General features: G+C 39.3%; 1 protein-coding gene across 5 annotated transcripts; it reads left to right on the forward strand.

The window, feature by feature from the left end:
- Positions 1–1,857: 1,857 nt before the first annotated feature.
- LOC103641540 (short-chain dehydrogenase TIC 32, chloroplastic) lies at positions 1,858–25,379 on the forward strand. 5 transcript variants are annotated; one of them, XM_008664881.3, is made up of 9 exons: positions 1,858–2,168; positions 2,281–2,415; positions 2,694–2,829; positions 5,549–5,628; positions 6,073–6,226; positions 6,326–6,404; positions 22,373–22,457; positions 23,521–23,567; positions 24,971–25,348. In XM_008664881.3, the coding sequence occupies exons 1-9, from the start codon at positions 2,135–2,137 to the stop codon at positions 25,127–25,129; spliced, it is 909 nt and encodes a 302-aa protein (XP_008663103.1). In that variant the 5' UTR covers positions 1,858–2,134; the 3' UTR covers positions 25,130–25,348. The 5 variants fall into 5 exon arrangements, with proteins under 5 accessions (XP_008663103.1, XP_008663105.1, XP_008663104.1 ...); XM_008664880.3 differs by having other exon boundaries at positions 1,940–2,164; positions 24,971–25,379; XM_020545993.2 differs by having other exon boundaries at positions 2,098–2,164; positions 2,291–2,415.
- The last annotated feature ends 1,693 nt before the right edge of the window (positions 25,380–27,072 follow it).

Below are 27,072 nucleotides of genomic sequence, written 5' to 3' on the forward strand. Positions count from 1 at the left end.
AATTTTTCAAGAGAAATTAGTTTATTTTTCATAGGGAAATAGGAATGCCATAGGAAAATTGGTTTCCCAAACTATCCCTAAATAACCAGAATGCGCATGATTCATGAATATTTGTTATAAGGAATCTGCTTGTTCAGAATGTTGTCTTAGCAGTCATAGATCATAGTTCTTCTGCTCCATGTCTGCTACTTTTTACTAAACCTTTTCTTTTGTGAACAGATTTTAGGTAAATAGCACCGACGCAGAGGGAGGGCTAACACTTGTTGATGTTTGGTATATGCTTTGCAACCAAGGTGTTGAAAAGGTAGTGAAGCCTTGTTTGAAGGTTCTCTATACGTGTTGCCATTAGTGTGTTTCTAATGTCACCCCACTCATGTGGGGAAATGATTGATTCATCCCTCCGATTGATTCATCCCAAAGAGGGTTTTAGCGAATCTTAGATCAACTAGATCAAAATTGTTTGTAGAATATTAAAGGTATTAGGAGGTACTACTAGAACAAGCAGGGGATTTGTTAACGGTAACCAAGATCAAGTGTTTATTGATGGCTTGTTTGTTTTCATATATAGTGCTAAAGTTTAGCATCTGCTAAACTCTTACTAAACTTTAGTACTTGAGGCCGTTTGATACAAGTGCTAAACTTTAGCATATAAATAACATTTTCCCTAGTTAATGCCTATTTTTCCGCGCGCTTGAGGGGTGTAGGGTGAGGAAGATAGAAAGGGGTAGGTGGCGTAGGGTGGGGGAGAGAGAAAGGTGTAAATGGGGTTGATGGACCACTTTTAGCATAGTTTAGTATTTTTGACGGAGCTAAAATGCTAGTGGGTACTGAACATTACCACAACATTTTTAACTAGAATGTGCTAAACGTTAGAAGGGGAAACAGACGGGGCATAACCCATTTATACACGGCTGATATATATATAACAATAAAAGAACATATATTAATGCCTGTTTTTGATCCCTACACACAAATTAAAACACTGGTCCTTATAGTTCACTTTGAAGATTGAGTTTTCGAACCAAGCTCACTTTGCCGAGTGCTAGGTTGAGGCTCTCGGCACAGAGGCTGTCGTGGAGGTCTAATGGAGCCATCTTCATCGAGTGCCAGACCAGCAGGCACTCGGCAAAGACTCTCTCTTTGGCGAGTGCCATTGAGCACACTCGACAAAGTCTCTGTCTCCGTCACTTGTCGCCGTCATGACGACTTTTCTTTGTCGAGCACTAGATGACATTCGACAATAACTTTGTCGAGTGCCCGACAAAAAGTACTCGCCAAAGAAGCTATTGTCGATGTACAGTTTATCGAGTCCTCTTTGTCGAGAGTCACACTCGACAATGAGTTTGTCGAGTATTTTCTAGGTTTGCCGAGTGACTGAAGCATTCAGCAAAGCAGCTATGTTCAGTAGAGAAAGGGGTGGGTATATGTTCCCAACAGCTTGCTTCAAAACAAAATCCTAAGTTCTTGCTAATAGTTATATATAATCTTTATAAGAATTGATTGCAATAAAAGCTACCGGTAGTGGAATGGTAGGTATTAATTGTCAAAAAAAGGGAGATTTGATTACCTGAAGGCGAGTATAAGCCAAACCAGTGGCCAAGTTGAACAACAACTTTAAATTAGTATGTCATGTGTTATCTGCGCTCCGATTTTTTATCGTATATGGTTCCTATCGTTAAAGGATATGCTACTGTGCTAATTATAATCCTTTGTTTATCTGAAGTTTTTTAGCGCCGGCCGGCTGAATGGAACTTGTTGCCAGCGAAGTGTTCTGGTACAACGTGCGGCCTGAGCGATGCCACGTCATTTTTTTTTTGGCTACATGTATGTATGAGATAGGAGGCCGGAGGCGTGCGCCAAACAATCAAACCGGGACTTCCTTGTCACAGTCCATGTCGTAGCTATTATGACATGGGAATGGGATGGATGCTGAAACTTTGCTAGCTAGCTAGCTGAAAGGCTCCGGCCGGGCCTGGCTGGTACACACGCCCAGATCCTTGTTGTGCACGTACGTTCCAAACTTGCTCATACTACTCAGAGCGCGGCGACATGTTCGGCTTTCTGAAACAACGGAGGCAGACCCCGTCAGGGTTCTCGTCGTCGTCAGCCGCCGAGGAGGTCACCGCCGGCATCGATGGCTCCGGCCTCGTCGCGATCGTCACGGGTGGGTCTGTCTCGCCACACGCAGCTTGAATTGCCGGCCGGCCTCTGCTCTCTGTCTAGCTATAGCCTATAGCATCTCTCCTTCCTCCTCCTGGCACTCACAAAACTTTCCGGCAGGCGCGTCTAGTGGGATCGGTGCCGAGACCTGCCGAGTTCTGGCGCTGCGGGGCGTTCGCGTTGTGATGGGCGTGAGGACACCGTCTGCCGGTGAGCGCGTCAAGGAAGAGATCGTGAAGAACGTCCCCGCTGCCGGTATCGACGTCCTCCAACTTGATGTTGGGCCTGTTTGTTTCGGCTTCTGGCAGCTTCTGGCCACCAAAAGCTGATGCGGACTGCCAAACGCTCAGCTTTTCAGCCAGCTTCTATAAAATTCGTTGGGGCAAAAACCATCCAAAATCAACATAAACACATAATCGGTTGAGTCGTTGTAATAGTAGAAATCCGTCACTTTCTAGATCCTGAGCCCTATAAACAAATTTATCTTCCTCCACACGTAATCGTAATGATACTCAGATTCTCCCTACAACCAGATTCTCCCCACAGCCAGATTCTCAGAAAAGCTGGTCAGAAAAAAGCTGAACCAAACAGACACGTTAGCAGCATGTCATCCGTCAAGAGATTCGCTGACAACTTCAACGGACTAAATCTCCCACTCAACATTCTCATGTAAGTATACTTTATAAACGTGCATTCAAATAGCCATCACGTAAAGATATTGGTATTATTCAATATTCAGCAAATATTATGCATCCATTATCCAAATAGCCAAGTCCATTACATATCATGCATTCATTCGACATTATTCAACCATCAAGTTGAAGTTACAAAGTATCATTTTATAAAGGCAACAACAAAGCAAGTCCAGCAAAAAAAAAACACAAGTTTTGTGAAATACCCAGAGTCGTTAAAGTTGTGTCCGCTACCTAGAAGCGAATATATTGTTCACAAAATCAGTAGCTCGTTCATGTTTGAATAAAGAGCCAAGCACATCATCGTATGACAGATTATCAGTTATAGCATTACAAGTAGTGAACTAAATGTATTTGTGGAGAACTAACAAACTAACATCATCTCTCAATGTTGCTACCACTGCTGGAGGGTTCGATATATGTTTGCCATATTTACTCTTGTTTCCTAGAACATACAAGTTCAAATAGATTAAATAGCTAGGATTGTGTATGGTTAAGTAGAATAAAATAAATACAGTTTTATTTACTAAAATTTGAACATATGAAGCTAAATTTTACTAAGTTCATCTAGATTAATTGAATGTGTCTAGAATCTATCAAAATTAAACTGCGTTGGATAAATTAAACTAAACTTGGGCAAGTTCATCGAACCTCAGCTCCAGGAGGTCTCGGAGGATACAACTGCAGCAACATCGGCGGTGGCTCCCACTGTTGCAAAACATTTCTATGGCCATGTTGCTGCTGAAGTATATATTGATTTTAAATGCAAATTGTTAGTAAATGAAAGCACTAAATGGTCAAAATGCTAATTGTTCTAAAATCACATTTATAATAATCCAATTTTATTGTTGTGTGGTGTAGTAAGCAAAGTACTCTTGCTGCTTCACGTTGTACTCATTTTGCGTCCTCAACACCTCCTACAAATTCTCGATGGCAACATCTTGCTCCATGTAGCGATATCAACTAATAGTACCACCAAAACTCTGAGAAGAAGATTCCCTCTATGACCAGACATGTCTCAAGTCGACCACTCTAGTGAATATGGAGTACTTTCAAATTTTAAAGTACATGAATTTTAGTTGAACATAATAACAAAATTTAAGAAATTATGTTCTCACCGTCCAAACGCCTTTTCACCACAATTGGTATGCATCGCTAGCAAATCAATCAATCCATTATGCCAATCAAAGTTTTCAACATGGCATCTAATCATCTCCTACCCTTAATGCTCCTACAATTTAAAAATAAATTTAGAACATAGAGCTTCAATGTTATACAACTAGTTCAAATTATGAACAACAGAACAATCATTCTAATTAACGCTTGTTGACTGCACATGACCTTAGGATATGTTGGGTCTGGTCCCCTATGCCCTAGAGATACACATCAATGGGTGTCTGTTCAACATAAGTTTGAGCTTTATGTATATAGAAATTAGAGGCTATCTAAAAAAGGACAATTTAGATCGACAAACCTCACATGCATGAGATACAAGACAAGTGTTGGTCCAAAATGAGTGATGCATACGTTTTGTTACTCTACTAACCCAATATTAAAACATTTAAATAACCCTATATGGGGCCAAGTCGCACTTGTTTGTCGTTGTCGGAGGTCTTGACACGGGATGGACGAGGTAGGGCTACGCTTAGCGTGAGGGCCAGGTGTGAGGGCCTTTCTTTTCGATTGCGGGTGAACATGGTGGATAGGCATGGAAGCCGACACGTATGGGTAATAACGAGTTAGCACGACGATGGCAGCAGGAAGGCACGAGCATGGTGGCGATAGCCAGGAGCGGGGGTGGACACGAGGTGCGGTGGGCGACCGAGCGATACACAATGGCAGGGGGGCAAGGAAGTGGTAGCGTGTAGCCGCACGCAAGAGCTAGGGGCACACAAACAATGTCGGCTAGCCAAGGGGCGGCGACAGTGGCATGGAGAGTGGGGGTAGCCTTAAGCCAGAAAAAATAGACTTAATTTCAGTGGCTAGACCATAGCTGCTGAAAATAAATACTTATTTTTGACAATATCCCATGGTTACCGAGAATTATCTTATTTACGACAATTAATAAAGGCAGCCGAAAGTAATAGATTTATTTTTGCTGGCATTCTAGAGACCATCAGAAGCTCCTCAATTTTCTGTAGGTATATATAAGTATCTATACTTATAATGTCAATTCAAGCAGGACTGTACTAAACAATCATATTGTGAATGGTAGTTATCATCATGTTCCATAGAGTTCTTATGATGCTGTACATTAACAAAATTTTTAATTACTGAAGAAAGATAACGATTCAAATCGATTACAACTAGATAGATTGAAATTCATATCATGAACTTTTATTAATAATTGTGCCGGTAAGAAAAATGGACTAAGACTCATTTGATAAATAAATCTGATATTTAATAGTCAACATAACTACTTGGATTAAGATTATTTGCTAGTGTTTGCAGATATATAATTTATTATCAGCGGTACACCGCAACGATTAAAATTTACATTTCGAAAAATCTTGTAGACGAAGTCTTACCGAAAATGGAAATTTTAATCACTACGATGTGTCGCTGATAATAACCAACGTTTCTCATTGTGTTCCTGACAAATATTGCTATTTCTAGTGTCATACAGTTGAAACCACACCGATAATTTTCCCTAATACTTATATTACACAAAGTGGTTGAGTGGACTGCTTTTGAAGTAATAATGCAGGAATCGCATTTTCTCCTTTCACCCTTTCGGATGATGGAATTGAGTTACAATTTGCAACAAATTACCTTGGTATGCCAAACTCTCTTGTTTTCTCAAGTTTAAAAAAGCAAATCTCTACACTTTTTCATTTACAAGTGGAATCTATGCCGCGTTAACGGAAAACAAAAAAATGTTTTGTATTTATATTTGGTTAGTCTTTGACATGCTTACCCATGATTTAACAAATAACAAAGACATTAACGCCATGTTTAAGACAGTTCTAGCTACAGAAAATTTAGTGGAGCTGGTGGAGCAGGTCATTAGATGCTCCATAAAATAGTGAAACTAAAGTTGTAAGATTTTAAAAGATATTTAAATAAGTCATTTTGTTTATTATTTAAATTAAAAATATATTTAAAACTATTTAAATTAATATTATAAACTATAGCTCGGTACTGAAGTTGGAACCTAGAGCTATCTCAAACACCCCGTAAGTTACTACGAAATGCTAAGCAAATTGGTACTTACATGCAGGCCATTTTCTACTCACTAATCTTTTACTTGAAAAGATGAAAATCACGGCCATGGAGAGTGGAATAGAAGGTAGGGTTGTGATTGTTGCTTCTGACAGCTACAAGCACACGTATCGAGAGGGAATTCGTTTTGATAAACTCAATGATGCATCAGGGTATTGTTTCTTCACCCTAACTTGTTTTCTTGTTTTTGGTGGTTAATACCAATTTGATTTCATCATCACAAAGAATTGTAACTCTATTTTTGTTCATAGCTATAAAGGCATCCTGGCTTATGGCCAATCGAAGCTGGCCAATATATTGCGTTCCAATGAACTTTCTTGCCGCTTGAAGGTAATCATTCTTTTATGTTTTTTATTCCAACAGTGTTTATTCGTCGAGCTGACATTTAAGCGTGACTAGTAAAGTTTAAACCATTTTTCTTATTTTTGCAACAACATTATTGTATGTAGCATTCTCTAAATAAAAATGATATGCTAGTCAAATGTGTCAAAAAAACATGTTAATAATTAGGTGTTGTGGATAGAATACAACATTAGCGGCAAGGAAATCTTTGTTTCATATATACTAATGTTCCTTATATACATGAGCCTATATACGTTCTTATTTTAGCTGATTACAAACCTTAGCTGGAAGAACGTATCCTATGCACAAGACCACGTTTGTACACATATGCACAAAATCAATCTAAACCTTTCATTCAACAACCTTTAGCTGAGCACGCGGAGTGTTTTTTTGCAGTATATAGCTAGGCGTGGGGATGAGAGAGTGGATGGTGTTTTTCATAAAGAACATCAACCGGAGATGCTTACCCATTCAATAGCCCTGTTTTAGAAGAATAACTAGAATAAATAGGGCACCATAGTAATTTCACCTTTATACCAATCTATCGGAAAGGTTCTTGGATGTCAAAGTTTTTTAGATGGCTATATAGTAAAAATAATGTATTGTAGCAACCATACTAGCTAATGCACAACTATAGTATTGTAGCATGTAGAAAATATCTTCAACATCAACACCAAAAGCAAACAATTTGATGCAAGTATCCACTAGAGCATTGAAAGGATTTCAATTGCTCAAACCAACATGATCTATTATGTACTAGCGATGATAAAGAAATAGACCATCATATATAGAAGATAGTGAAACCTCCACAAATCGATGGTATAGACCCATATCGTTTTAAAATTCAAACTGCAATACTACAATAGCTCGATGAAGATAAATGCCACTGTGTTGTAAGGACAACATCATCTAAGTTTTGAAAATATTAAATAATATAGCTCACAATAATAAATAAATATTGGTGTATCATACTTAGCCTTTACAAGATTTGTTCGAAGATGAGATGCAAATCAATGGTATCAGTTCCTATTTAAGACTATAAAATTATTTGTTCAAAGGATAGACATAATCTAGGTTCGATGGATCAACATAACCATAAGTTTCAATGCAATGAATAATTAAAAATGTGCCACAAAGAATTTTTGACATCCTAATGGATTGGCCAGAAAGAGGTAGTACAAGTACGTTTTGAATCATAGCAAGTTTGACTGCTAGACCAAATAAAGCTTCTTTATAGTAAATGATAGGATTTTCTTTGAATCCTTGAGGAACCCAACAAGCTTTGTACTATTCAATAGAACCATCAAGATGCAATTTGTGATGAAAAACACACTTTCCAATCATATTATTTACACTAGAAGGGAATGGGATGAATGTCTAAGTATTATTAGCTTGAAGTGCAACAAATTCTTTGGATATAGTGACATGCCTATTGAAATCGGAAATCACATTTTGATATGAAGATGGAAAAGGGAAAGTACAAGAGCCTTGCGATGCACTACATGACAATAACTTTCCTGGTTTCCTGTGGGCATGTGACAAGCATAAAAAACAAAATGTATAGGAATAACCAAACTTGGTCATTGGAAGGGTGATAGTGGTCCGATATTAAAGTGCATGGTCATATAATCTAGATAATGGCCATTAACTAAAGTGGTAAATAAAGTAGGTAATTAGCACAACATGGTGTTGCAGATGTGACAGTGATACATAGAATCGACAAGGCACTTGTGCCCACCCTGAACTACTTTTTTGACAAGGAAGAATATATTGCTTTTCATGAATAAACATTGAGTTGATACAAAGTCTTTAAAAAGTATCTCTAGGCCTCTGCATACCAAGAAGCACACATCCTAAGCATCACCATGATAGGACACACACTCTAATGGCAGTTGATTCATAAACTAGAATGCCACCCATGTGCCTAAGAAAAAAGGCCTTGACCACTTGCTCTAAATGAAACGTGGCCTCCATCATTGCAGAATGTAGCTCCTGCTTCTATAATACAACCAACGAACATAGCCAATGGTTAGTAGTAAAGATATCCTCCAAGGGAGTTAATGTGATCTTTTTCTTGAAAACTAAATCTTTCTTACTTACCTAGAGCGTCCAAACAATGGTTGCTGCTCCTACTAGGATAAGACTTCTAAATTCTTTTGTGAAACCCTCTAGCTAATTCCCAAACATGTTAGAAACTCCATAGGGTCTAGGAATACCTAGAGATAATTGAATTAAGCTCCAAATCATCCTAGCAAAATGTCAGTAAAAAATCAAATGTCTGATTGTATCATCCTTGTGAAAAAGCAACATGTTTGCTCCCCTGCCAATTATTATTGACTAGATTATCTTTTGTCAAAATTACTCCTATATGAAGTTACCAAACAAAAATCTTAACTTTTAGCAATGCTACAATCAAAAAATGCATATAAGGAACTAAAGTTGAAACAAGACCCGACCCACTCTTTGATATTTAGGTATGAGATGGTGGCCTAGAATCTACCAAAGGAGGAACTAAGCTAGAATTATATAATATATGGTGTGACTAGAACATTGTGAAGAAATATATATTGGACGATCGTTGCTCTACAGAATGTTGTTGCTGTGGAACACCAAAAACAACAATACGTGTTGAAATAAAAGTGAACTGCACATCTTTACCAGTCAATTTAAGCTTTCGGGTTAAACTGTTAGAAGCATGTAAATCCTTGATACAACAATTAAATAAAATACAACTAGTAGCCACTCCTATTCCATGTGAAGGTCAGTGTCAAAGAATTAGTGATTTGGCTAGCTTTCTTGTCAGTTTAAGTTTTTGGCTTGGACAGATGGGTACATAAAACTTAACATGATATATCAAGGATAAAGGTTTTGACTTTAAATCTTTAAAGGCATGTTAAAAACAATAAATTGTAGTAGACTTGTTGTACACCAAATTTCATAATCTATCAGAATCGCAATGATTAGTGGTGAAAAAATCAGAAAAATTGTAAGAACCAGTAATGACAATTGGTTAAAAATTCAAATCGTCACTGATAAGTGTAGAAAAACTAAAATAGTCGAAACCAACAATGATAATTGGCTAAAAAATTGAATTTCTCATGACACAAACTTGACACCTTAATTTAATGTTCTCTTGAGCTTACGTATTAGATAGATTACACAACACATATGAATATATAGATGCTGCTATTTTAACTACACCGTTTTAAATATTGTATATTTGATACTATAACCAATCTCAAATGAAAAGTTGTTATTGCAAAGTTTATTGGATATTACAATATTTATTCATCTCCATTTAACATGCTAATCATCTCAAATATGATATTATAACTTATGTTGCATATTTGGACTTATAAACTATCCTAAATAAAAAAATTACAACCACAAAGTTTGAGATATCTTTAAAATCTATAATATCATACAAAAAGGTTATGACTTTTACAAAAGAGTAAAATACATTGGCAGTCCCTAAACTTGTAGTGTTGTATCATCCCGGTCCCTAAACTCAGAAAGAGCACATCTATGGTGCCTAAAGTTATGAAGTTGTATCGTTCTGGTCTCGAAATTATCAACATGCACATTTCAATCATTATATTTTTATAATTGTGTACCATCTGGTCTCTAAACTTATTTTTGTTGTCATCAAAGGTACATGTGATGACACCAAAAACAAGTTTATGGACATAGATGATACAACCATAGAAGTGTAGAGACCAAAAATGTGTATGTTGGTAGAATTGTTACAAAGCATATAAGTGTTACAAAACATGCCACCAAAACATAGAAATGTTACAATATAAACATAACATAGAAGTGTTACAAAACATAGAGCTGTGATGACACCAAAAACAAGTTTATGGACCCAGATGCACAACTATAAAAGTGTTACAAAACATGCCATCACTAGTGTGTGGCCATGAACTAACATTCTAGCAGTGGTGCTACTATTACTTTTGGTAGAAGCCACGAACCGACAATGATGGTTCGATAATGATTGTTTTTGAGTAAACTGCATCAGCAGGCCTCGACCTTGACACAATGTGTCACTTGGGTTCAGGAACTCGAAAAACTAGCAAAATGGGTCCTCTAACTTAGGCGGCCCATGCAAAACCATTCAAAATTAGGTTTGCTCAAACCAGATGTCGATGTGGCATGCCACGTTGGAGTCACTTGGGTCCTCAAACTTTTCATGTTGCATCACTTGGATCCTCGAACTTGGCATGCTTTGTCACTTGGATCCCTGAACTTTGATGAGTGTGTACCAATGTGGCACACCACATCGACATCTGGTTTGAGTAAACCCGGTATTGGACGATTTTGTATGTGCCGACTAAGTTAGAGGACCCATTTTACTGGTTTTCTAAGTTCAAGGACCCATGTGATATAGTGTTCCAAGTTTGAGGACTGCTACTATATTTTACTCATTCTTTTTTTGTGTAGTGTACTTGAAAGTCGCCTAGAGGGGGGTGAATAGGGCGAAACTGAAATTCTCAAAAATAAACACAACTACAAGTCGGGTTAGCGTTAGAAATATAATAGAGTCCGCGAGAGAGGGTGCAAAACAAATCGCAAGCGAATAATGAAGTGAGACACGCGGATTTGTTTTACCGAGGTTCGGTTCTCTCAAACCTACTCCCCGTTGAGGAGGCCACAAAGGCCGGGTCTCTTTCAACCCTTCCCTCTCTCAAACGGTCCCCCGGACCGAGTGAGCTTCTCTTTCTCAAATCACTTGGGAATCAAACTTCCCGCAAGGACCACCACACGATTGGTGTCTCTTGCCTCAATTACAAGTGAGTGTTTGATCATAAGAAAGAATGCCAAAGAAAAAGAAGCGATCCAAGCGCAAGAGCTCAAATGAACACTACAAATCACTCTCTCTAGTCACTACGGCTTTGTGTGTAGTTGGGAGAGGATTTGATCTCTTTTGGTGTGCTTTGCAATGAATGCTAGCTCTTGTATAGTGGTTGGAAGCTGAAAAACTTGGATGCAATGAATGGTGGGTGGTTGGGGGTATTTATAGCCCCAACCACCAAACTAGCCGTTTGGTGAGGTTGTCTGTTCGATGGCGCACCGGACAGTCCGGTGCACACCGGACATGTCCGGTGCGACAGCCACGTCACCAAAGCCGTTGGGTTCCGACCGTTTGAGTTCTGACTTCTGGGCCCGCCTTGATGTTCGGTGGCGCACCGGACATGCACTGTAGATTGTCTGGTGCGCCAGTATGGGCGTGTCTGACCTCTGCGCGCGCAGCGCGCGCATTTAATGCGTCGCAGGTAGCCGTTGGCGCCGAAATAGCCGTTGCCCCGCTGTTACACCAGACAGTCCGGTGAATTATAGTGGAGTAGCTTCAACAAATTCCCGAGGCTGGCGAGTTCCGGAGGCCGCTCTTTCTTGGAGCACCGGACATGTCCGGTGTACACCGGACAGTCCGGTGAATTATAGCGGAGTCGCCTCCGGAAATTCCCGAAGGTGACGAGTTCGAAGTTTGAGTCCTCTGGTGCACCGGACATGTCCGGTGGCACACCGTACAGTCTGGTGCGCCAGACCAGAGGTGCCTTCGGTTGATCCTTGCTCCTTTGTTAGAACCCAATACTTGGTCTTTTTATTGGCTAAGTGTGAACTTTTTGCACCTATATAACTTATACACTAGAGCAAGCTAGTTAGTCCATTTATTTGTGTTGGGCAATTCAACCACCAAAATTAATTAGGGACTAGGTGTAAGCCTAATTCCCTTTCAATCTCCCCCTTTTTGGTGATTGATGCCAACACAAACCAAAGCAAATATAAAAATGCATAATTGAACTAGTTTGCATAATGCAAGTGCAAAGGTTGCTTGGAGTCGAGCCAATATAAATACTTACATGATGTGCATGGATTGTTTCTTTGTTTTTAACATATTGGACCACATTTGCACCACATGTTTTGTTTTTGCAAATCCTTTTGTAAATTCTTTTCAATATCCTTTTGCAAGATAGTTAAGGTAAATGAATAAGATTTTTGAGAAGCATTTTCAAGATTTGAAATTTTCTCCCCCTGTTTCAAATGCTTTTCCTTTGACTAAACAAAAAATCCCTCTAAATGAGATCCTCCTCTTAGTGTTCAAGAGGGTTTTGATATATCATTTTTGAAATACTACTTCCTCCCCCTTTAGAACATAATAAGATACCAATTTGAAATTGACAAATTGAAAATCTCCAAATTTTTAAAATTATGTGGTGGTGCGGTCCATTTGCTTTGGGCTCATATTTTCTCCCCCTTTGGTATGAATCGCCAAAAACGGAATCATTAGAGCCCGACGAAATACTTTCTCCTCCTTTGGTTATAAAATAAATGAGTGAAGATTATACCAAAGTTGGAGAGATGCTTGGAGTGACGGCGAAGGATGAGTAGTAGAGTGGAGTGGAAGCCTTTGTCTTCGTCGAAGACTCCAATTCCCTTTCAATATACCTATGACTTGGTTTGAAAGACACTTGAAAACACATTAGTCATAGCATATATAAAAGAGATATGATCAAAGGTACACTTGTGTGCTATGTGTGCAAATTAGCAAAAGAAGTTCCTGGAATCAAGAATATTGAGCTCATGCCTAAGTCTGGTAAAAGATTGTTCATCAAGTGGCTTGGTAAAGATATCGGCTAATTGATCTTTAGTGTTAATGTATGAAATCTCGATATCCCCCTTTTGTTGGTGATCCCTAAGAAAATGATACCGAATGGCTATGTGTTTAGTGCGGCTATGCTCAACGGGATTATCCGCCATGCGGATTGCACTCTCATTATCACATAGAAGAGGAACTTTGGTTAGTTTGTAACCGTAGTCCCGCAGGGTTTGCCTCATCCAAAGCAATTGCGCACAACAATGGCCTGCGGCAATATACTCGGCTTCGGCGGTGGAAAGAGCAACCGAATTTTGCTTCTTTGAAGCCCAAGACACCAAGGATCTTCCCAAGAACTGGCAAGTCCCCGATGTGCTCTTCCTATTAATCTTACACCCCGCCCAATCGGCATCCGAATAACCAATCAAATCAAATGTGGATCCCCGAGGGTACCAAAGCCCAAACTTATGTGTATAAGCCAAATATCTCAAGATTCGTTTTACGGCCGTAAGGTGTGATTCCTTAGGGTCGGCTTGGAATCTTGCACACATGCATACGGAAAGCATAATGTCTGGTCGAGATGCACATAAATAAAGCAATGAACCAATCATCGACCGGTATACCTTTTGATCCACGGACTTACCTCCCGTGTCGAGGTCGAGATGCCCATTTGTTCCCATGGGTGTCTTGATGGGCTTGGCATCCTTCATTCCAAACTTGCTTAGAATGTCTTGAGTATACTTCGTTTGGCTAATGAAGGTGCCCTCTTGGAGTTGCTTGACTTGGAATCCTAGAAAATACTTCAACTCCCCCATCATCGACATCTCGAATTTTTGTGTCATGATCCTACTAAATTCTTCACATGTAGATTCGTTAGTAGACCCAAATATGATATCATCAACATAAATTTGGCATACAAACAAATCATTGTCAAGAGTCTTAGTGAATAAAGTAGGATCGGCCTTGCCGACTTTGAAGCCATTTGCAATAAGGAAATCTCTAAGGCATTCATACCACGCTCTTGGGGCTTGCTTGAGCCTATAAAGCGCCTTAGAGAGCCTATAGACATGGTTAGGATACTTACTATCTTCAAAGCCGGGAGGTTGCTCAACATAGACCTCCTCCTTGATTGGTCCGTTGAGGAAGGCACTCTTCACGTCCATTTGATAAAGCTTGAAGCCATGGTAAGTAGCATAGGCTAATAATTTACGAATTGACTCAAGCCTAGCTACGGGTGCATAGGTTTCACCAAAATCCAAACCTTCGACTTGTGAATACCCTTTGGCCACGAGTCGAGCTTTGTTCCTTGTCACCACACCATGCTCATCTTGCTTGTTGCGGAAGACCCACTTGGTTCCTACAACATTTTGATTAGGACGTGGAACTAAATGACATACCTTGTTCCTTGTGAAATTGTTGAGCTCCTCTTGCATCGCCATCACCCAATCCGAATCTTGGAGTGCTTCCTCTACCCTGTGTGGCTCAATAGAGGAAACAAAAGAGTAATGCTCATAAAAATGTGCAACACGAGATCGAGTGGTTACCCCCTTATGAATGTCGCCGAGGATGGTGTCGACGGGGTGATCTCGTTGTATTGCTTGGTGGACTCTTGGGTGTGGCGGCCTTGGTTGTTCATCCTCCTTGTCTTGATCATTTGCATCTCCCCCTTGATCATTGTCGTCATCTTAAGGTGGCTCATCTCTTTGATCTTCTCCTTCATCAACTTGAGCCTCGTCCTCATTTTGGGTTGGTGGAGATGCTTGTATAGAGGAGGATGGTTGATCTTGTGCATTTGGAGGCTCTTCGGATTCCTTAGGACACACATCCCCAATGGACATGTTACTTAGCGCGATGCACGGAGCCTGTTCTTCACCTATCTCATCAAGATCAACTTTCTCTACTTGAGAGCCGTTAGTCTCATCAAACACAACGTCACAAGAAACTTCAACTAGTCCTGAGGACTTGTTAAAGACTCTATATGCCCTTGTGTTTGAATCATATCCTAGTAAAAAGCCTTCTACAGTTTTAGGAGCAAATTTAGATTTTCTACCTCTTTTGACAAGAATAAAACATTTGCTACCAAAAACTCTAAAATATGAAATATTTGGCTTTTTACCGGTTAGGAGTTCATAGGATGTCTTCTTGAGGATTCGGTGAAGATATAACCGGTTAATGGTGTAGCAGGCGGTGTTGACTGTCTCGGCCCAAAACCGATCCGGTGTTTTGTACTCATCAAGCATGGTTCTTGCCATGTCCAATAGAGTTCGATTCTTCCTCTCTACTACACCATTTTGTTGTGGGGTGTAGGGAGAAGAGAACTCATGCTTGATGCCTTCCTCCTCAAGGAAGCCTTCAATTTGAGAGTTCTTGAACTCCGTCCCGTTGTCGCTTCTTATTTTCTTGATCCTTAAGCTGAACTCATTTTGAGCCCGTCTTAAGAATCCCTTTAAGGTCTCTTGGGTATGAGATTTTTCCTGTAAAAAGAACACCCAAGTGAAGCGAGAATAATCATCCACAATAACTAGACAGTACTTACTCCCGCCGATGCTTATGTAAGCGATCGGGCCGAATAGGTCCATGTGTAGGAGCTCCAGTGGCCTGTCACTAGTCATGATGTTCTTGTGTGGATGATGAGTGCCAACTTGCTTCCCGGCTTGGCATGCGCTACAAATCCTGTCTTTCTCAAAATGAACATTTGTTAGTCCTAAAATGTGTTCTCCCTTTAGAAGCTTATGAAGATTCTTTATTCCAACATGGGCTAGTCGGCGATGCCAGAGCCATCCCAAGTTAGTCTTAGCAACTAAGCAAGTGTCGAGTTCAGCTCTATCAAAATCTACCAAGTATAGCTGACCCTCTAACACTCCCTTAAATGCTATTGAATCATCACTTCTTCTAAAGACAGTGACACCTACATCAGTAAATAGACAGTTGTAACCCATTTGACACAATTGGGATACGGAAAGCAAATTGTAATCTAAAGAATCTACAAGAAAAACATTGGAAATAGTATGGTCAGGTGATATAGCAATTTTACCCAATCCTTTGACCAAACCTTGATTTCCATCCCCGAATGTGATAGCTCGTTGGGGATCTTGGTTTTTCTCATATGAGGAGAACATCTTTTTCTCCCCTGTCATGTGGTTTGTGCACCCGTTGTCGAGTATCCAACTTGAGCCCCCGGATGCATAAACCTACAAAACAATTTTAGTTCTTGACTTTAGGTACCCAAACGGTTTTGGGTCCTTTGGCATTAGAAACAAGAACTTTGGGTACCCAAACACAAGTCTTGGAGCCCTTGTGTTTGCCCCCAACAAACTTGGCAACTACCTTGCCGGATTTGTTAGTAAGCACATATGATGCATCAAAAATTTTGAATGAAATAGCATGATCATTTGATGCATTAGGAATTTTCTTTCTAGGCAACTTGGCACGGGTTGGTTGCCTAGAGCTAGATGTCTCACCCTTATACATAAAAGCATGATTAGGGCCAGAGTGAGACTTCCTAGAATGAGTTTTCCTAATTTTGCTCTCGGGATAACCGGCAGGGTACAAAATGTAACCCTCGTTATCCTGAGGCATGAGAGCCTTGCCCTTAATAAAGTTAGATAAATTCTTTGGAGGGGCATTAAGTTTGACATTGTCTCCCCTTTGGAAGCCAATGCCATCCTTGATGCCAGGGCGTCTCCCATTGTAGAGCATACTTCTAGCAAATTTAAACTTTTCATTCTCTAAGTTGTGCTCGGCAATTTTGGCATCTAATTTTGATATATGATCATTTTGTTGTTTAATTAATACCATGTGATCATGAATAGCATTGATATCAACATCTCTACATCTATCACAAATAGACACATGCTCAATAGTAGATGTAGAGGGTTTGCAAGTTTTAAATTCTATAACCTTAGCATGTAATATATCATTTCCACTTCTAAGGTTAGAAATAGTAGCATTGCAAACATCAAAATCTTTAGTCTTAGCAATTAATTTTTCATTTTCAATTCTAAGACTAGCAAGAGAAACATTCAATTCCTTAATCTTAGCAAGCAAATCATTATTATCATTTCTAAGATTGGGAATTGAAACATCACAAACATGAGAATCAATCTTAGCAATTAATTTAGCATTTTCATCCCTAAGGTTGGCAATAGTGTCATGGCATGTGCTTAGCTCACTAGATAATTTCTCACATTTTTCTACCTCAAGAGCATAAGCATTTTTAACCTTAACATGCTTTTTGTTCTCCTTAATAAGGAAGTCCTCTTGAGAATCCAAGAGATCATCCTTCTCATGAATAGCACTAATTAATTCATTTAATTTTTCTTTTTGTTGCATGTTAAGGTCGGCAAAAAGGGTACGCAAATTATTTTCCTCATCACTAGCATTATCATCACTAGAGGACTCATATCTAGTGGAGGATTTGGATTTAACCTTCTTCCTTTTGCCGTCCTTCGCCATGAGGCACTTGTGGCCGACGTTGGGGAAGAGGAGTCCCTTGGTGACGGCGATGTTAGCGGCGTCCTCGTCATCGGAGGAGGAGTCGGTGGAGCTCTCGTCGGAGTTCCACTCCCGGCAAACATGAGCATCGCCGCCCTTCTTGTAGTACTTCTTCTTTTCTCTCCTCTTTCCCCTCTTGTCGTCGCCCCTGTCACTGTCACTAGATATAGGACATTTTGCAATAAAATGACCGGGCTTACCACATTTGTAGCACACTTTCTTGGAGCGGGGTTTGTAGTCCTTGCCCCTCCGTTGCTTGAGGATTTGGCGAAAGCTTTTGATGATTAAAGCCATCTCCTCATTGTCGAGCTTGGAGGCATCAATTGGTTGTCTACTCGGTGTAGACTCCTCCTTCTGCTCCTCCGTCGCCTTAAATGCCACCGGTTGTGCTTCGGACGTGGAGGGTTCATCAAGCTCGTTGATCTTCTTTGAGCCCTTGATCATACATTCAAAGCTCACAAAATTCCCGATAACTTCCTCAGGGGTCATTAGTGTGTATCTAGGATTACCATGAATTAATTGAACTTGAGTGGGGTTAAGGAAAATGAGAGATCTTAGAATAACCTTAACCACCTCGTGGTCATCCCATTTCTTGCTCCCAAGGTTGCGCACTTGATTCACCAAGGTTTTGAGCCGGTTGTACATATCTTGTGGCTCCTCCCCTTGGTGAAGACAAAAACGACCGAGCTCCCCTTCGATCGTCTCCCGCTTGGTGATCTTGGTGAGTTCATCACCCTCGTGTGCGGTCTTGAGAAGGTCCCAAATCTCCTTTGCATTCTTCAACCCTTGCACCTTGTTGTATTCCTCCTTGCTTAGAGAGGCGAGGAGTATGGTTGTAGCTTGAGAGTTGAAGTGCTCGATTTGGGCCACTTTGTCCGTATCGTAGTCTTCATCCCCTACGGATGGTACTTGTGCTCCAAACTCAACAACATTCCATATACTTTTGTGGAGTGAGGTTAGATAAAATTTCATTAAATCACTCCACCTAGCATAGTCTTCGCCATCAAAGGTTGGCGGTTTGCCTAATGGAACAGAAAGTAATGGAGTCGATCTAGATGTACGAGGATAGTGTAGGGGGATCTTACTAAACTTCTTGCGCTCTTGGCGCTTAGAAGTTACGGACGGCGCATCGGAGTCGGAGGTCGATGTTGATGAAGTGTCGGTCTCATAGTAGACCACTTTCCTCATCCTCTTGTGCTTGTCGCCTTTCCGATGCGACTTGTGAGAAGAAGATTTTTCCTTCTTCTCTCTGTGGTGAGAAGAGGAAGATCTTTTCTCCTTCCGTTTGGAGGAGTCCTTCTTCTTCTCCTTCCTCTTGGTGCGAGACTCTTCCGATGAAGTGCTCCCTTGGCTTGTAGTGGGCTTGTCGCCGGTCTCCATCTCTCTCTTGGTGTGATCTCCCGACATCACTTCGAGCGGTTAGGCTCTAATGAAGCACCGGGCTTTGATACCAATTGAAAGTCGCCTAGAGGGGGGTGAATAGGGCGAAACTGAAATTCTCAAAAATAAACACAACTACAAGCCGGGTTAGCGTTAGAAATATAATAGAGTCCACGAGAGAGGGTGCAAAACAAATCGCAAGCGAATAATGAAGTGAGACACGCGGATTTGTTTTACCGAGGTTCGGTTCTCTCAAACCTACTCCCCGTTGAGGAGGCCACAAAGGCCGGGTCTCTTTCAACCCTTCCCTCTCTCAAACGGTCCCCCGGACCGAGTGAGCTTCTCTTTCTCAAATCACTTGGGAATCAAACTTCCCGCAAGGACCACCACACGATTGGTGTCTCTTGCCTCAATTACAAGTGAGTGTTTGATCATAAGAAAGAATGCCAAAGAAAAAGAAGCGATCCAAGCGCAAGAGCTCAAATGAACACTACAAATCACTCTCTCTAGTCACTAAGGCTTTGTGTGGAGTTGGGAGAGGATTTGATCTCTTTTGGTGTGCTTTGCAATGAATGCTAGCTCTTGTATAGTGGTTGGAAGCTGGAAAACTTGGATGCAATGAATGGTGGGTGGTTGGGGGTATTTATAGCCCCAACCACCAAACTAGCCGTTTGGTGAGGCTGTCTGTTCGATGGCGCACCGGACAGTCCGGTGCACACCGGACATGTCCGGTGCGACAGCCACGTCACCAAAGCCGTTGGGTTCCGACCGTTTGATTTCTGACTTCTGGGCCCGCCTTGATGTCCGGTGGCGCACCGGACATGCACTGTAGATTGTCTGGTGCGCCAGTATGGGCGTGTCTGACCTCTGCGCGCGCAGCGCGCGCATTTAATGCGTCGCAGGTAGCCGTTGGCGCCGAAATAGCCGTTGCCCTGCTGTTACACCGGACAGTCCGGTGTACACCGGACAGTCCGGTGAATTATAGTGGAGCAGCTTCAACAAATTCCCGAGGCTGGCGAGTTCCGGAGGCCGCTCTTTCTTGGAGCACTGGACATGTCCGGTGTACACCGGACAGTCCGGTGAATTATAGCGGAGTCGCCTCCGGAAATTTCCGAAGGTGACGAGTTCGAAGTTTGAGTCCTCTGGTGCACCGGACATGTCCGGTGGCACACCGGACAGTCCGGTGCGCCAGACTAGAGGTGCCTTCGGTTGATCCTTGCTCCTTTGTTAGAACCCAATACTTGGTCTTTTTATTGGCTAAGTGTGAACTTTTTGCACCTGTATAACTTATACACTAGAGCAAGCTAGTTAGTCCATTTATTTTTGTTGGGCAATTCAACCACCAAAATTAATTAGGGACTAGGTGTAAGCCTAATTCCCTTTCAGTACTGTTTTAACGTTCGAGGCCTGCATATGTGGCTTATTTGTGCATCCTTTTAGGTTGTCTCCAGTAGATCGTGTATATAATCATGTAAAACATTGTTTTGTACTGTAGACCACACTGTTCACAATGTAAAATTTAAAATAGGAGATATATGATGAGTAAGCCGCTAGAGACAGTCTTATACTAAGTTTACTTTTGGGTTGGATTGATATGCATACTACTTAATTTAGTATATCAAGGTTAGCGGTCTCAAGTTCAACACTACTAGAAAAATGATTTTAGACGACATCCTCTCTAATTAACAAAGGCGGTCAAACATAGCGACCACATCCGTCAATAATCATGGGCCACTAGGAAAATGGTTGCATCTAAAAATCATTTAGACATTGTTCTGTTATTTCTATCATGTGTAGATTGAATGAGATTAGAATTTTTTTGAAAGATTTTGACTGGTTTGATATTTGAACCCACTCAATTTCACCCAATCCACGTGGATTGAGAGCAAAACGAACAAACACTTATAAAGGCGGACTTCCTAAGGCGATTGCATCTTACAACCCTCGATTAACACACACAGTCTCATTAGGATGTTTGTCCCAGTATACCGTTTTTAGAGGCATGCACCTCTAAAAATATTTTGTAAGATCGTCATCTTATGATTCATGTCTCTATAAATAGTTGTATTAAAAAATAATTCATAAATTTTCCGTATGAACTTAGATAAAGACAATTTATATCAAATTGTAGCTCTCAATGTGGTCTACAACTTTCGAGTTTAAAGTTTTTATTTGAAAATTTTTAGAGTTGTAAAATACCACTTTATGTTTATGAATTTTGAAATTATTTAACAATTTTAAACAACCTCGATTGTTGATATGGTCTATACTAAAATTGTAATACTCAATACAATGTATAACTTTGTAGTTAAATAATTTTCTATTTGAAGTTGTTTGGAGTCTAAAATATGTGTTGTAAGTTTATAGATTTTTAAATTCAAAATTTAGAGTTTTTAGACGACCATGAATGTTCACACCTCTAATAGCAAAGTTGTACTAGATGACCTGATCTATATTTTTTCTATTGATAAGTTTAAATTTAAAGTTATTTAGTGTCTCAACTTTTTAATTTGTTTTCATATTTTAAAATTTGATTTTAAAAAAAAACTTTTTAAAAAATCTTAGTTGGAAATATATCCTATACCAAAGTTCTAGTGCTATTTATGGTTCATATTTATCATTAGTAGTCAGAATATTTAATACAAGATTACAAGATATTTATAGAAAAAGATAGACTCTTAAATCCATTTTGTGGTGATTTGTGGTGCACTAGTATGGGGTTTATTCGTTGAGTTGTAGCCTTGTAGGTTATGAGTTCAAGTCCTGTGAAGCACATAAGTTTTTTTTGTTTATTTGGCCACCTTAAGACGCAAAATGATCGTTGTAGAGACATGTATTATATTATTACCTTCTATGTAAATAGTGAATGGATAAATTGTACACTTTTTACTACCATGTTCATTTTTTGGGTTGAACTTATAAAAGCATGAAGAAGAAACACGAGTTTTAACGGACCAACCAAACCATTAAAAGCACCATGAGGTTATACCAAGACAATACCCCCACATTATGCAAAGGGGCTCACGGCAAAGTGGCAAAGGCCATTGGCCGGAAGGTTAAGCCCTGGGTGACGCACCATTTACCTAGGACCACATATTAAATGTCTAAAGCTTTCAATCAATTTAGTATGTATAGTGGTGTGAGTGTGTGTGGCGTTCTTGTACCCTATCAAAAAAAAAACAATACCTCCACCTTACAAAAGGACCAGAGTTGTGCTAGAGATATGTTGGACGTAGTTGAGGAGCCATACATGTTCACATATTTTGTTGGCTTCACACAAGTTATAGAGATGGTTATATCTGCTTATTATATTCTATATGGCTAAGCCTGGCCCTTAAATTTTCTAACCATACTTTTCTAATTAGAATTAGTCGATCGTTAAAAATTATGTCTGCAACCAAATAGTGCCGGGTGTAAGCTCGTATTAAGAGCTATTACAAATTATATCATATAATGCTGACCTTGACTGTTTGTATGAGCACAGGAAGAAGATGCAAAAGTAGTAGTCAACTCACTGCATCCGGGAGTTGTTGCCACCAACATCACGCGCCATCTGGGTATCATAAAAGGTGCGGGATATTTCAGATTGTCAAACAAAACTCACTAAATTGTCTTAACTTTCTGTCATGTTCAATTCACCTATTCCTCATCAATTTCACCATATATATCAATCCTTGTCATAACTTACAACTACTTAGTTATATATTTCAGGTATTGTGCCTTCTTTGTTGTTTGAATCTAAATAATATACCCTTAAAGTACTGAAAGCTATTACAAAGTTTTAAATTACATAGACATCCGAAATTTTCACAGGAAAAGGTTTGAATCTAAATAATGTACCCTTAAGGTACAGAAAAAGAGCAGGACCAGCTATACTATTACATAGTTCTAAATTTCACAGACATCTGAAATCAGTGTAGAAGCCTGCTCAACTCCTTAAGCCAAGGGATGATCCTGTCATTGGTGTCAGCCACCTTAACCTGTTCTTTCTACTAAGCAGAGAGCGCCACGAAAATCCATCTATTTTAGACATCAAGAAAATTATGTACTGGAACGACATCAAAATTATCTAAGAAGTTCCATTTAGAATAATAGATTTATCGATGAAACGGTTCTATCAATTCACCCATTCCTCATCAATATCACCCTACATATAAATTTCTTGTCATAACTTAGAACTGTTTAGCTAGTTCAGTTCTTGTGCCCTCTTTGTCATTTGAATCTAAATAGCGTACCAAGTACTGAAAATGCACCTGTTTTAGTCTAAGAAAACTGTATTTTTGATAAACACCAAGATTTTCTGAAGTTTCATTTAGAATAATGAATTTAACGATGAAAAGGTTATGGGTAAGGGCTAGTTTGGTAACCCCATTTTTTCAAAGGATTTTCATTTTTTTCAAGAGAAATTAGTTTATTTTTTGCTTAAAAAATGTGATTCCATTGGAAAAATGGAGTTGTCAAATTAGCCCTAAAAGATATAGTCATGTTTTTAAGCAGGCTATGCGTTCTTTCTCCGAGAAAGGTAATCCTTCTTTTATCAATTTGAAGAAAACCATTTGTATTATGATTTTTCTATCCTAATTCCTGGAAACTGAATTCTGAATTTTCTATTTCTTGTAATGTTCATTTCAGATATTCTTTCTCCAATTGCTAAACTTGTACTAAGGGGTGTTGAACAAGTAAGTCTGCAATCATATTCGCTTCCTACTACAAAGTAGTTTTTATTTTTTTGTTATGTGAAATTTAGGTTTGTATATGTCGTTACAATATAAATAAAAAGAAATGCTGAATGTTTTCTTAATCACCAACCCAAAGCCGAGTCTTGTTAGGCACAACATTATAGTATTGATTATCTAATCATACATTGCCTCCTCAAGTTTGAATAGACTACAAGGAAAATATGGTTTCTAGAAAAACAGGGAAGATAATTGTATTTATGCAAAGTTTAAGAATGTAAAGTATATCTGGCTGGAGACAAAAAAATGTTTTTTTCTTGAATTTTGGTATGAAATACATGGTTGAAGTCTTCTATGTACTAGGAATAGAAATTCATAGAGACAGAAACTAAGATATATTATGAATTTCATAGAAAGCATACATAGAAAATGTACTAAAAGGTACGATGTGCATAAGTGTAGGCCCTCCTCTGCGCCAATAGTCAAGGGTGATAAGTTTGGAAATTATTAGTGTCCTGAAAATCAATATATAAAATATGAGATGAAGTCAGTACCATATACTTCAGCTATCGAAAGATTAAAAAAGTTACTCTACCGTAAGGCAGAGGGGCATGCTATAGTCAATGGGTTCGGTGGCACATAATTGATCTCTGTAATGCATTGATCTTGATTTATTAATTTGTCAAAGGGTGGAACATAGAAACTTAAAGAACAAGAAAATCAAGAATAAAGGAGAGAATATTGGATGCGTTCTCGGGCTCGGTCAAGTGGACCAAGTTTGAGTAGTCAGTATTTTTCTAAGGGACTGGAAGGATCTAAGGATCCATCATCACACAGTCGATGTAAGATGTTTACATGCATGCTGCACCAATTCATGATCAACCCTATTACACGATCTATTCTCTATTACAGTGGACAAACTCCACCTCTTTAAGCTCAATGCCAAGCAGTTCAGCCTCGGTTAAACCAATTGTCTTTTTTTTATTTTAGAGCTTAGTTCACTGATCATTGTTTTGTTTTTTCTCTGAAAAATTAGAGAAATTAATAACTTATTTTCCTGTCCCTACAACTTAATAAAGTTTCATTACCAAACTTACAATCCATATAATAAATAACAACAACAACAAGTACTCCCTTTATTCCAATTTATAAACCGTTTGACTTTTTATCCTAAGTTTGACCGGCTCATTTTATTAAAAAAATCTAATTATTATTAACATTTACTATATCATTTAGCATATAATATACTTTAAGTATTGCTTTAATTTTTTTATTTTTTCTAAAATATTTGAATAAGACGAGTTAGTTAAAATTGGTAAAAAGTCAAATAAATTATAAACTGGGACTGAGAGAGTATTATTATTATATTCAAACTCTACCACTGCTTATTACTGATCGTTTTGCAGGGTGCAGCCACCGTTTGTTATCTGGCATTGCATCCTCAGGTTGCTGGAGTCACCGGCAAATACTTTGTGGATTTCAATGCTGTTGAACTAAAACCGCCTGCAACTGACAAGGAGTTGTCCAAAAAGCTCTGGGATTTTAGTGTCAGCCTACTCCAGTGATATAACTGCCGATTAGTTCTCCTACGCCAGCTGGTAAATAAAGGTCGATCTGAATGAGAGATCATGTTTCAGTAATAGAACAAGGTGATCCAGCAGTGTAATATCTACTACTACTTATTGTTTGACTAGATATGGATGCCATATGTTTGTAATTTGAATAAATTGATTGGATACATTTCTGCACTTGTTTGAATTGTGGCAATGTCGGACATGTCTAAAGATGTGATACTATTGAGTGTTGAGATGCACATTTTTTTTTAAATCCTTTGTCCATAAAATTTCCGTTTATGTGCTGAAAACAGTTGTGTGTTGTCTTCTTCATAGTTCATAACAATAATGCAATAGAGATTTCAAGAGACAACCCCATGGATTGAAAGGGGCACGCACTAAAAGGTGCTGCGCGCCTCTAGAAATGGCAAGGCAGCCCTGTGAAAGAGCCTGTCTCTATCAGTTAAATGCAGTGATTTTATCTTCAACAAATACCCCGCCATATAAGCAAACACGGTGACATGACAATAATTTAATAATAAGATAGAGGGAGTTTTATGAGAGATAAGAGAATTTTATTTAGGGTTGATTTGGTGACAAGGGGATCACGGGGGTTGGAGGGGATTGAGGGGAACGAACTATTTTCTCTCTCAATACCCTCGAATCCCCCGTGATCACTGGTCATCAAATCAACCCTTAGGGACCATTTAGATACCTTCATTTTAAAGGAATTGGAATTTACTTAATAGAGTATGTTATTTGGTTTGAAATTTGACATTCTACCACTTTCCGAAGTTTAGCTATAAGTTTATCCTAAATTCATAGGATGATGGGGTGAAAATTAATTTATATCATTAGTCTATATTTTTACTCTGCAACTTATAACACGCTCTTCAGCTCACTTTCCTATAGTAAAAATATAGCATATAAATATCTCCCCTCATATGGCCAATAGTAGATACAAATATATTATGTATAAAACTTTATTAGCTTAATTGATCTATGTCTAAATTATGATTATTAGAATGAAATTCAATTCCAAAGATCCAAATGAGCGTTACATGAAAATCAAGATGTGCGGTTTTATAGACAAAAGTTAATGTGACATTTTTGGAAATAGTGTATTGAAACTCTCTACAATACAAATAAAGGGCATGTACAACCTACCGTCATTGGAACAATTTTCTAGCCATAAGAGACAGTTAAGAGACCACATGATACAACCCTGAGTTCTTAGATCATCAATGCAGTTAAGAGACAATGTGTATAGAAAGTCGTGAAGAGATGAGCTCTTCGTGAAGAGTCGTCTCTTGATTTTTTTCACTTAACCCCCTAAAAACCCCTCAAGAGACCCCTAAGGTTGTCGCCTTAATTGACCATGTCTGTTAAAGGCCCATTAATAGAAACAGTCGTGTTAAGAAGACCACCTCTACTAATGATTAACAGATGCAAGCACTTAAGGTATGTTTGGTTCGCTGCCTCACTTATCACAGTTTACCACGTCTAAGTTTAGGGGCTTTGACTGAGTTAGGCGTGTGTTTAATTTGTAGCCACAATTGTGGCATGATTTTTCGTTCTACTTTGTAGGCCCCATTCGTCAATGACTAGTAAAAGTGTGGCAAGATTCCCATAGACATGCCATAGTGTGGCCCAAAATTTGAGTGTCTAACCTTAGGCAAGTGTGGAAAATTGTGTGGCAATTTTTGGCACCTTAGGCATGCAATTAAACATGCCCTTAATAGTGTGGAAAAATTGTGTGGCAACTTTTCGCGCGTAGTGACTGGAAGAGCATGCAACAGGGAGATGGTGGACGTGGGGAACAATGGCGCCCCAATGAAAACCGGATCCGAGCCCCTACCACCAGTGCAGGGAACTCTGGATCATCCGCCTCAACCTCAAATGCAAGGAGATGGCCATGAAGGAGGCAGGAGCGCGATGCAAGAAGTTGTTGTCAT

The sequence above is a fragment of the Zea mays genome, chromosome 10, assembly GCF_902167145.1.
Source record: "Zea mays cultivar B73 chromosome 10, Zm-B73-REFERENCE-NAM-5.0, whole genome shotgun sequence".
Classification (NCBI taxonomy): Eukaryota; Viridiplantae; Streptophyta; class Magnoliopsida; order Poales; family Poaceae; genus Zea; species Zea mays.